Source organism: Zootoca vivipara, chromosome 6 (genome assembly GCF_963506605.1).
Source record: "Zootoca vivipara chromosome 6, rZooViv1.1, whole genome shotgun sequence".
Classification (NCBI taxonomy): domain Eukaryota; kingdom Metazoa; phylum Chordata; class Lepidosauria; order Squamata; family Lacertidae; genus Zootoca; species Zootoca vivipara.
Genome location: NC_083281.1, coordinates 68,115,151 through 68,127,679, shown reverse-complemented (window position 1 = coordinate 68,127,679; position 12,529 = coordinate 68,115,151). Strand labels below are relative to the sequence as shown.

Below are 12,529 nucleotides of genomic sequence, written 5' to 3'. Positions count from 1 at the left end.
CTTCCCCGACCACTGGTCCTGTTAGCTAGGGATCATGGGAGTTGTAGGCCAAAACATCTGTAGGGCCGCAGTTTGGGGATGCCTGATTTAAAGCACATCAAATGCACATTTTAAACACATTACTTTCCTCCAAAAGAATCCTGGGATTTGCAGTTTCCCCTTCACAGAACTGCAGTTCCCAGCACCCTTAACAAATGAATTATTTGTGGGAAGCCATGTGCTCTCAATGTGCACCGAATGTGCTTTAAATGGTACAGTATGGGTCTGCCCATAGCAGCACTGCTCCATCTTCAACTTTAAGATGTCTAACAATATATGTTAGCACCCAAGTGGAAAACCTGAATATCCATTTATCTTCTTCCACCTTATTTTTTTAATCACCTTGACTGAAACAGAAGATAAAAATCAGCTGTTAAGTCATGACTAGTTGCATGTGAACACTGACTAGTTGCATGTGAACACTGATAAGGATGTGCTCTTAGATATATATCAGAACATACATCCTATTCAAAGTGGCTAGGTGGTACGCCCATCCTGATGAGAATCTGTGCATCAAATTCAGTCTTGCAAGTCTCTCTCTCTCTCTCTCTCTCTCTCTCTCTCTCTCACACACACACACACACACACACACACACACACATACACACCACTGCACCACAAGTCTCATTATCTGGACTGAAACAAATGTGTGGCAAATCCCATATAATGTACTTTTCTTCTAATAAGCACATTTGCATTAAACCCATGTTCTTTAGGAAGAGAACTGAATGAGTCTAGTGTGGAGTGCAAAAATCCTGAGAGTCTCAGCTGTATTTTGCCATGGACTGGCTAGATGCAGAGGAGCGGTGGGAGCACCAGCTGGGGAACCCCCAAGGGAAGAAGGCTCAGAGCTTGGGGATTGGTGGTGGGACAATGATGAGTGAGAAGAGGGAGCAGAGGGGGAAGAGGAGGTATTGGAAACTGAAGAGGTAACAGGGTTTAGTGAGCAGGAAGAGTCTGAGGCAGAGAGCAGTCCAGAATCAGAGGCAGAAGTGGAGACTGGAGAGGAGGGGGGGCCAAGAGATGAAGCAGGCTGATAAGGAATCCAGGCTGTCTCTCCCTCCTGTAAAATAAGAAAATTCCTTCAGTAGCACCTTAAAGACCAACTAAGTTTATATTTTGGTATGAGCTTTCGTGTGCATGCACACTTCTTCAGATACATGCACACGAAAGCTCATACCAAAATATAAACTTAGTTGGTCTTTAAGGTGCTACTGAAGGAATTTTCTTATTTTGCTTCGACTCAGACCAACACGGCTACCTACCTGTAACTCTCCCTCCTGTGACGGGCAGCTCCCTTTGCCCCTGGTCACCCAGAACCAGCAAGGTCATGAAGATGGTGGAGCAGAAACAGGCAAGGTGCTGGAATCTCCGATTGCTTGGGAAGGAGAGCTGTGGGAAGGCTCTCAGTCCTCACAACTTCCTCATTGGGTCAAGATCTACTGGAAGAATTGCTATGCTCACTAGGTCTGAACTGTTTTGTTTCTTTGAAGAAAGAGTTAATGTCACTGACATCTTGTGAGTTATCACTGACCAACTCCCGACCCTCGCCAGTTGTCACACACAGTGGCGGAGCTGCATACTCCGGCACCAGGGGGGTGGAGAGCAGGCGGGAGCAGGGCTGGGGCGCGTCCTGGGGCAGGGCGCGCCATCTGCGGGCGTGGGGCACCCAGCGTGGGTGGGTGGGGGCAGCCGCGATGGCACCCTACCGGGATCGTGCTGCTGGGGGTGGGGCGCTCCCTCCGCACTCCTCTTCCTCTGCCAGTGGTCACACAGCTGACAATTTTTCTTATTAAGAGTGAACTTCTACCCCTTCTAACCACAGATAAGTTTGAAAACGGGAAGGCATATAGATGTGGTTGATAAAATAAAATGCAGGCCAAATGTATATAAGGTTTTTAAAAAATAAATAAATAATTTTTTAAAAATAAATGCAGACCTTTTCTTTTTCCAAGGACTGACTTAAGCCTTTTGCATTTGAGGGCAACAGTTCCAAATCAACATGCATACTCAATGTTGTTTGGCAGCTGCTGAGTTCATGAAAATTTATATTAATTACATGCACCTGAAACATGCAAATCAACTTCGGTTCTTCAGCTCATAGCCTATTTGCAGGATGAATTCCAGAGCTGAACATATTATCCACATTTATAAGTTGTCTGCATTGTCTCTAAATAGTGTAGCTGGAAGGAACAGCCCGTGTTCCTTCCCTCTCTGGGCGTTAGACCTCTAAAAATTTATAGTGTGGGGAATCTTAAGGACAGAAATATATGTCACTTGCCTCTGGGGTCGGTAGTTTACATGCTGGCTTTTAGATTATTCTCATGGGGAAGGCCCTGCTGTGAGGCCAAGTTAATATGACATGAGATGCCTTTAATCAAGAATGCTATTTTAGTGTTAGGTACTTTTCATCAGCACCACAGTGTGCTCTTGTTCATTGTCTTAAAATTAGCAGTCATGACATGATGCCTTGTTCTTCATTCCTGGATCTGGTTGCATTTCCACAAATTAAGCAACCCATTAATCTTCACTGCTAGTGCTGCATTTGCCTCATGGAAGAATTAGAATTTAATTTTAGAAAATTAAAAGAAAATGGCACGGACAGCTATTTTGTTTATATTTTCTTTCGCTCCTGAACGCTGCAAATAAAATGTATTTCCCTCGGGAGCGTTGATTTCAGCATTTCAATATTTTGTTCACATGCATCCGAATACATATGGATCACCAGCACAATGAAACGTACTCTCTATAACGTCTCTCCTGGTTGTAAACTTTCAAGATTTCTTTCCATTATTTCTCATGGGGTTTTGAATAACTGTCATTCAGTTAGCTTATATTTTCTGCAGCCCTGATGTTAAAACTATTTTACCTAATTTATTGGTTTTTCTCCAAACCCTTTTTGCAAAGGAAGCCTCCTTGGGGAGTTTGCTCTTTGCTCAATATATTTTAGCGTATTAAAAAATGTGCTGATTACTGAGACCTCTCTAGAGTTTCAGTACCAAATTGTTGTTGAGTATCTCAGATGTAAACAAGGAGCAGCGATAAACATGGTTCTTAAGTAATTATAATATTTCTTTAAATGCTTGAATGCAAATAGTTTTAGGGCTTGAGACGATCTGTGCAATTGTTACAGATGCAGCAGAAACAGTTGGCCCAATCTGGTTTAAAAAGGATCCAATCCAAACCTTGCTGGGTGCTCCAGAGGGTACACAGAACTCTTATACAAAGTGTTTTCAATTTCAGAGTCAAAGCAGCTCCATTCACACATTCTCATTTTCTTTAGCAAGCTGCTCCTGACACTGAAGTATGAGAGGAAACCTCCAATCATTGGAGCTTCATCTGGAGCACCCAAGGAACTTTGGATTGGAGTTATTGGATGTTTCCCACCCCTATTAAAGTAGGGGTGGGAAACCTTTGGCCTGCAGGCCAAACAGGTGGTGCCAGGTGTGGAGCAGGTAAAATATATGGCTGGATTGGTTGATCAAGCTCTACAAAAAGCAGGATTGAACTCTCTGCCACGCCAGTATGCCAACTTTCATCTGTGCGTAGGACAACCTGCCTGACAATCACCTGATGTCATTATGATGTCAGCTGATTGACAGGTGGGTCATGACACCCCTCTGGTCAAAGTTGACTTGTGGGGGTGGGGGAAATAAAGATTTGGTCTGCCAGGCCAACAAAGTTTCCAGCCTATGTATTAAAACATAGATAAGTAGTTCCCATTATCTAGATTTCAGTTTCATGGTTCATTTTGCTCTGTATCATCCATAATTTAGAAAACATCCCTTTTTCTTCTGCCAGAACACTGATGCTGCCCTCCTGCCCTGTATTAGCTATCCTGCCTTTGCTGTGGATGATGAAGCTTTGTACAGCCAAACAATTGACAAGGTGGTTAGGAAGCTGAAAGGAAAACACGGATTCAAACGGTTTTTGAGAGATGGCTATAGGACTGCATTGGAGGACAAAAATCGACAATATTACAAACCAGCAGAAATTAAGGTAAAGGGTTTGTTCATGTGATACTGGAAAGGATTGACTTATGTGTGCCCAAATGTTTGATGTGCACTTGTGTATAGGATTTGTTCCTTCTTCATTGAAATGTGTTTTCTATGATTACCAGGCAAGGAAATTCCAGGTTTGCCCACTGTGAATAATTTTTAAACTATTAATTACCTTGACTCTGAATGTCAGATTCAGATTTCTAATTAGCTTCACTGTAGTGACATGGTTGTGCATGCTTGAGTGCAGATTCTATTAGTGCTTCCTATATAATCTATTGGTTTAACAAAAAATTCTAATGTTAGGTTACTTTTGATCAGATTTCCTTGTTGATTCCTCTTACATTCCCACCTGTCAAAATATTTATTTTTTTATCTTAATGCAGGGGTGGGGAAGCTCAGGTCCAGAGGTCAGATATAGCCCTCTGGGCCTCTCTAACACTCAGCCCTCTCAGGCCACCCCACTTCACCCTAGGTCACACCCCAGGTCTCACCAGCCTTGCTTCACACACTCCTTTACCCTGGAATGTGTCATCTTGCTGACCTTGATACTGAGATGAGTGTGTTTGTTGAATCCTCCGACTTTCCTACCTGGAATGTAGTCAACTATACAAGAGTCACATCCATTACTCCTGCTTTTGCCTGTAGTCACATCAACTTTTACCCCTGGCCCTCCCCACCACTGGCATGTGGCTTCTGGAAGATTGGTCATGTGGCTCTCAGGCTGAAAAGGTTCCCCACCCCTGACTTAATGGAAAGAAGCGATTGCAACTACTGTTTTTTGGGACTTGATGCCTTAGAACAATGTTTACAGATTACCAAGCAACTTCGCTATAATTGAAATTTGTTCCAGTTCTGTGATTCTAAAGTTTGCAATTCACCTTGTGGTAGAGCCACAGCTCCTTCTGTTTTGCATGCAGAAGGTCCCAGGTTCAACCCCTGGCATTTCCAGTTAGGGCTGGGAGAGAACCTTGTCTGAAATCTTGCAGAGTTGCTGCCAGTCAGTCTAGACAATGTAAAGCTAGATGGAGTAATTGTCTGACTCATATCATGTGGCAGGGCTGGGAAAGAGGAGACCCTGGAAACTCATGTCCAGTCTCAGAAGACCAAAAGGTACTGGACAGCCCATTGGTTGGGCTCATTATCCAGCAGCTTCATTTATATAGGAGACGAAGTATACAGTTCTGTGACCCATTATGAAGCTGCCTTATACCAGGCCAGATCACTAGTCCATGTAGCTCGATATTGTCTTCACTGACTGCCAGCAATCTTCAGTGTTTTCGGGTGGAGTCTTTCTCAGCCCTGTGTTGAGATGCTAGGGATGGAAGCCAGAACCTTATGCATGTAATGTACATGCTATGTCACTGATCTCCCTAATTCTTGACCCGTTAGCCATGCTTAATTGCCCAGGAGTAGTACATCTCCACTCCGTGTGCTGACATGCTCCACCCAAGACTGAATTGAGATGTGAGCCATCTTTCAAGACAGATTATCCCTATGGGTGGGAATGGGGGTGGGGGAGGAAGTAAGGCAGGGTAAGTGGTACATGAGAACTTACGTTTTTGAGTTAAGCCTGGGTTTACTGTTTTAATCCTGATTTTGCGTAGTTAAATCTGTGGAGAAAGACGGAGGTTCAGTTTCAAGTGTTCTTTTAATCCCTGCAATCCAAAATGGAGAACAACTTCATTCTATAAAGGGGAACAGGGAAGAGCCAGCAAATCATATGAACCATTAGCCTTGGCACTTCTTTGCAATCTATTTTTAGCGAAGGAGATGATTGTGGTAGCTTTGGGTGTGCAGTGGCCAGGAGTGCTGCATCAGCACTTTTCTCCCTGATTGATTTGTTTAGAGGTAAATGTGCTTACATTTCAAACTCAATGTATAGTTTGTTTCCCCCTAACAAACCGCTGAGTTATTTATCATTTTATTTAATTTCACAGCTGACTACAGGCTGGAGTGTATTAATAACCAAATTTCTATGTGCTTCAGAGTATTAATGTTTGCCATTAAAGGCTGTCTGAATAGAATCTTTGCTTTTCCTTCAAATGCTTTTGTTTTTGCCTTTTTCAGTTCAAATGAAAATTTCCTTGCCGAGAATAAAAAGCCTGTGAGGCATTTTGTGCATAAAATTAGGCTACAAGACTTTTTGAAAGTCCTGTGAATCTTTTGCAGCAAGCTGAAATTCCCCCCCTCCTTTAAAAAAAAGAGTTGTTGCATCTAAATGAATAATTTGTTTTCATGTTTATCTTTGGTTTCTTTGATGTAGTGGGAAATTTGAATAGATTTCCAGAAGCAACACAAATGCATCTTAAATTCTCCCCTTTTCTAATTTCAGCTCTTTGATGGGATTGAGTGTGAATTTCCTCTCTTTTTTATTTTCATGATGATTGATGGTAAGTATGACTTTATTTTCTTATTCTGTCAGAGGATGAGTCTTGGAATTCAGCAATAAAATGTTTTTAGCAATCCAAGAGGGAAGGCTATAATCTACTTATGCCAAGGTTTTCAGGGACAATGTTGCTGCCAAAGTATAACTAATGGAATGATTTCAGCTCTTGTAGAATAAACTTATTTTCTGTTATGAACTTTATATCTGAGTGTGCAATGCTCCATTGTGCACATCAGTTTTTACTTCTGAGAAAAGTATGCTTGGGTTTGTTTATGGCCAGGAAAATTTCAAAAGTTCTGTTCTGTCCCTTCACTGCAAATACTTTAAGCTGAGTTTCTCTTACAGTATTTCTATCATCAGCAACGGCATGTCCTGTTTTGTTGCCTGAGGCCAAATGGGAAGATGTTCCCCAATTCCTGCCCCTCCCAGGTCTCCCTTACCTGGGTTGCACAGTGGCTCCCGCAAAACAGTGGCAGCAGCAGGTTCCAGTCAGATCTCACGAGATCTTGTGGAGCTTTCACGAGATCTCGTGAGGTGGGTATGGCAGAATCCACTTCAAAATGCAGAAGTGGATCAGATATCCATTGAAATGAATGAAGAAAGCTGTACACTCATGAGATTCCCTTGTGCTCTAGGCATGTCTCTATATCATTGTGACCCTCCAGATATTGCTGGACTACAGCTCCCATCATCCCTGATTGTTGGTCAATAGTCATGCTGGCTGGGGTGGGGTGGGCACACATTAGCCACCCCTCCTCTCAGTACCATCAATGTCCATGTAATTTGCTTCAAAAGTACTAATTTATCGAGTAGCCCGAAATTATTTTCCATGCAAATGTCCATTTTGTCCAGCATTCTGGTTCCAGCAGTGGCCAGCTTGATAGGTTCAGGACAGCCACAAGCAGGGCATGAAAGCATTCACCTTCCCTGGGTCTTTATCCTCAGAAGCTGATATTCAGCTGACACATGGCCTCTGAATGTGAAGCCTCCGTTTTGCTTCCATACCTTGTAGCTGTTAATGGACCGCCCATTTTCTAATCCATTTTTAAAAGCCACCTAAGCTAATTGTAGTCATCACATTTCCCACAAGTCAATTATGCATTGTTTGAAATCGTTTCTCTTGTCAAACTGACAAAATACTTTCTTACAAGCCATCAATTTCATTGGGAGACTCTAAAAGCATTAGTTATTATCTGAAAGAACAAAACATTTTTAGCCACCCAGTCATTCCATACCATTCCTATTGCACACCATTCATAATTTTATAAAACTCTTTATCGTGTCCCATTTTGTGAGATTAAACAATTAAATTAAAATGAGAGAATGAGAGAGAATGCTGGCGTGCAGGTTCCTTAGATAGTTTGATTTCATCTTAGCCGTGAGCTTGTGGGGTTTTCTTTGTATTTATCATGCGTAAGTCTCTCCCGGGGCTCTTTGCCCTCAATCTGTGAAGTTAAGAGATGAGCAAATTATCATAATTCTTCATTTGGAGTTTCTGCAGCAAAAGAGCATAGATTCCATTTTCTCCTGTAAGTTGATGGACATTAGAGTTTCCAGATCAGGATGTAACTTAGTGATAGAGTACATGCATTGCATACAGAAGGGACCAGGTTCAATCCCTGGCATCTCCAGGAAGGGCTGGGAAAAGCTCCCTTCCAAAACCTAAGTTGCAATGTGTTCTGTAGCGAACATACAATATTGCATTTTTCCTCAATATTCATGCAGCATTGGAAATATGCAAAAAGAGAATTCCTAGCTAAAGACTTGTGAAGCCTGGCATGTAGTTAGCACCTTTTGAATGATTAATGAGCGCATATATGTGTCATAAATCTTTTATAAGACCTGTGTAAGGTAAGTGGGAATTATTATCCCCATTTTACATGTGGGAAGCTTTCTGAGATGGTGATTTGCCAGAAGTCTCCTAGCTGAGTTCGTGGTTTAAGTGAAATTTGAATGGGTACTTCCTGGCTCAGATTTCATACTCCTAGCCATTGTACAAGAGCAGTTAAAAAAAAAAAACACAGGACAGTAATCCAGTTTGTATCCATTGAAATAGGCATTTGCATGTTGAATAATTAGCAAAGCAAAGAAAATTTAAAATCAGAGAAGACTATGAATTTGAGCCCTCTGGATAGGAACAGAATAGAATCCATTATGCGCAGCACCTTACATAGCAGTAGTAATGGCAGTAGTGAAGTTTCAGATTTTTAATTAAAAACCTACTGTGTGTTTCACTTTTACAGTTCACCCTGTGCCACACTCTGACTTCACTGTATTATTTATTTATTATGTATTAATTTTAACAATTCTTATCCCATGCTTCAGAAAAAAAGGTTAATATAACAGCTTACAACACTGGGTATACAATCTAAAAAGGGAGGGCAAAAAGGAAAATTAATAGGGAGGGAGGAGGAAATAAGCAAACTCAGGTACAGGTTCTTTGTTACTAGTTCTTCTAATGAACAGATGGTGTAGGAATGTTCAAAAAGAGGAGAAGCCAAAAGTTGCTGGTCTCTCAGCTGTGTCCGTGGAATGACCCTGCATCCCTTCTCTTTCCACCTACCTTTTCAGCCTGATGTAATGTAATGTAATGTAATGTAATGGCTGCTTGATAGAGTGCCTTGGGTTTGGTGATGGCAACTCCATCAAGGATCAGTCTAGCAATTACTATTAGCCATTATGGCTAAATGGAGCATGCCTGTATATAGACAGTATACCAGATGTTGCTCCTGTTGATGTATAGAGGCATCCGGCTGTCCATACTAGAAACAATGCTAGGCTAGATGGATCTTTTTGTCTGACCGAGTAAGAAAATTCCTTTGTATCTGCCATTAGGGTTTTCATTTATGGAGGCAGGGCCTAGAGCCACAGCAAGGTAAAAAAATGATGAGAATAACTACTGGTAAAAATAACTAGTTGAAACTTCATCTAGTTTCAAATAAATCTTTTTTTTTTTTGCTTTGCAGCCTTGGTCTTAAAGGAAATATAAAATCTGGAATTGTATATGCAGTAGAGTTTCTAGGAAAGGGGGAAATGGTACAGCCAAGAAGTGTGAATTACAGACAAATGTCACCAAATGAAAACCCATGCTGATCACGCCTCAACACTGTGATCCTAAGAGCATGTAGGAGGAAGTCAATTTGCCACTGCATTACCTCTACCTGAGAGGGGAAATTATTTTCAGCCAAGAGACACTAAAGTAGCGGGGATGAATGCAACACATGAAAAAGTGACTTTGTGGACTTTTGTGGTAGCTGGATTGAGAAGAGCATGCAAAGGGAACAGATTTTGTAATTCTCTGGGATTGTTCAAGCACTGAATAGTTTGAGGTTCATAATCTCCCATTCCTTCCTCCTCTCATGTGTTGACTTTTGTTTGCAGCAGATCACAGTTTGCTGATTTGCCTGCACTATGTTTTGCTCTTGACTGGATTGTGAGAATTTTATCCTAGCTTGCAAGCAAGCACAAAACATAGTCAGTAGTCACATGGAACCCTAAGCCATGGTTTAACATTACATGCACGAGCCTCATGCTGGCATATTTCCCTTTGCTTCTATGGTGCAGTCATGAAATGGAAATCAGAAGCATTTCATCGAACCTTGGTTTGTTGTTATGACTGAACTGGGACAAACTGGTTAGTTTTAATTGTGGATTGTCCAAACAACCCAACCTTCAAACTGTAGTTAAGGATCTTGGCTTATTCAAATAATTACCATTAACTGTATTTCTTGGTCTGCCGTCGAAACAAAATAAAAATAAAATAGAAAAATTTCTTCCAGTAGCACCTTAAAGGTAAAGGGACCCCTGACCATTAGGTCCAGTCGTGACCGACTCTGGGGTTGCAGCGCTCATCTCGCGTTATTGGCCAAGGGAGCCGGCTACAGCTTCCAGGTCATGTGGCCAGCATGACAGAGCAGCACACGGGTATGAGCTTTCATGTGCATGCACACTTCTTCACAGCAGCAAGCTGAGTATATTTCAAAATAGAAGCACATATTCTAATCTCCTCGAGGCCACATTGGAGCAGGAGAGAGGAGACAGAAGGACACACTCCCAAGGCTCATGCTCTTAACTCTAATGGTATTTGAACTAGACCACAGCTTGTGGGGTTGGATAAAATGGCAAACTATGTTTTGGAGGGTAAAAATCACTAATTGAGCAAGACAGGAGGTCCCGCATGAACCCAAGGCTCCCTGATACTAGTTCCCATTTGGATGACCCCCATTATTGCTCACAAGAGCACTTCAAAAATTGCCTTCCCATCCAACCATCAGGCCGCAAAATATCTGAAATGATGCTAGCACTTATCATAAGCACTATCTTTCCTTAATTGTTCCTGGAATTGCTTTTAGGAGTCTTCAAGGGTAACACTGAGCAAGTCAAAGAATATCAAGAGCTTCTGGATCCATTGCTACAGCAAACAACAGAAGGTACAGTACAGCAGTGACACTGGAGAAATCTGAACTTTTGCAAATGCAAATGATGGGGTTGGCCCTACAGCGTGGAACTGTAGCGAGCGCTGATCAAATCCCAGAGAATAAGCCTATGTTCTTACAAAAGCAGAGCTCCAGGCCAAGTGTGAACATAAAACTTGATTCATTTCTTCAGTAAAATATGGCTCATCATAAAATGGAGTTCATTAACTGGTGAAAGAAACGCTGATAGGTTAAATGTTAGGTTTGCACCAGAATCATTTCCCACCCCCACTCCTGCTGTTATTTACTCAGTTGCACGAGAGACCTTATAGCTAGTAATTAGAAAAGCCTAAGCATGTGATCCATTTTTAAAAACTTTTTTATCATAAGCATGGATAAGCTTTCCATAATATATGTGTTTTAATTCCTGCTGTCAATAGAGGTGGTTAGCCATGAATATGATACACTGGTTGCAGTTTGGTACATCAGAGGATGGAGAGACCACAAATTAAACTAGGCATGGCAATAGTTGCTCGCTTCCCTTTCTCTATGTAGTTGTTTCTCACTCCCTTTTCTGGCACCTCTTGCCTTCTAATCCTTTCCAAGCCTGAAAACGTGAAAAGGTAGTTTCAGTTCCTTCATACAGTATTAACTAAAATCCAGAGGAGGCATGTGGGGTACCCATTCAGTATTCTTTGCAGCTCAGAGAAGAGCAGTGATTGCTTTCTCCAGACTTTGGATTGCGCTGGATGCTTATCTCAGCTGCCTCCTGCAACTTAAACAACTTGGGAAGAATGCCTGAGATGTTGCTCTTTCCCATTTCTTATTACATAAATTATGGAAGATCTATCATTTACTGAACAAAAAAATTGCTTATAATCTCATACATAGCATCCCTACTGACATAGCATTTAACTTCCATTGCAGTTTGTGTGTGGTCATATTTGATTTCATTAAATACACACACATGCCCTCACCCTGTACAGTATAACCAATATCCTGATTAATAACTGTTGATGTGCAGTTAATGAGGGCAAAACTTGGGGCGGGAGACTCCCTATTTTAAAGAGGTTTCAGTTTAAGATTGCGTTCATCTGTTAAAAGATTCCAAACAGTACTTTTGATTGGGATTACCTTGTGCTGCGTTCACACACTCAATTTACACAGAAGTTCTAGGGTGAAAATAGATGTGAGGTGGTCATACACTTGCTGCGTTTGTAAAATAGGTGTGTTTGCAATTCCCCCCTACCTGACCTGCTTATCTCTACTTCCGATCACGGAGTATTACTGAGTGGAAAGCAACTTTAAAAAAGGGAGAGAGGTGGGCAGGGAAAGAACTGCAGACAATTGGAGACTTCAGCTCCCTTGCCCTTTTCTGTCTATGCTGCACTTTATATGGGACTGCCGCCGTCACATCTAGTTTGACTTTAGCAAGAAGGTACAAACAGGCAGACTTCTTCCAGTGCAACTAACCCTCCTCTCCATTTTGTTCCTCGTTTGCACAGGAAAACTCGAGTGCACCCTTTAAATAGCACATGGGAATTAAAAGTGTATAGCCTTATTGTAGAGGACAGTGGCTTAAATGCAAGAATCCACAGCTGGTTCATGTATTTTCTCTTTAACTGATAAATACATCAGAAGTGATTGAAAACATTTTTGCTTATCATCAGCCTTCTACTTTTTTCAAC

At 41.6% G+C, this 12,529-nt stretch overlaps 1 protein-coding gene across 4 annotated transcripts in view; it reads left to right on the top strand.

Moving 5' to 3' along the window:
* Window positions 1-12,529, top strand: part of PHKB (phosphorylase kinase regulatory subunit beta) — a 153,413-nt gene that overhangs the window by 77,069 nt on the left and 63,815 nt on the right. For all 4 annotated transcript variants that reach the window (XM_035117350.2, XM_035117348.2, XM_035117349.2 and 1 more), the window contains 3 exons: window positions 3,841-4,038; window positions 6,373-6,430; window positions 10,779-10,856. In XM_035117350.2, coding sequence (XP_034973241.1) covers window positions 3,841-4,038; window positions 6,373-6,430; window positions 10,779-10,856 — 334 coding nt within the window. The remainder of the gene's footprint in view (window positions 1-3,840; window positions 4,039-6,372; window positions 6,431-10,778; window positions 10,857-12,529) is intronic.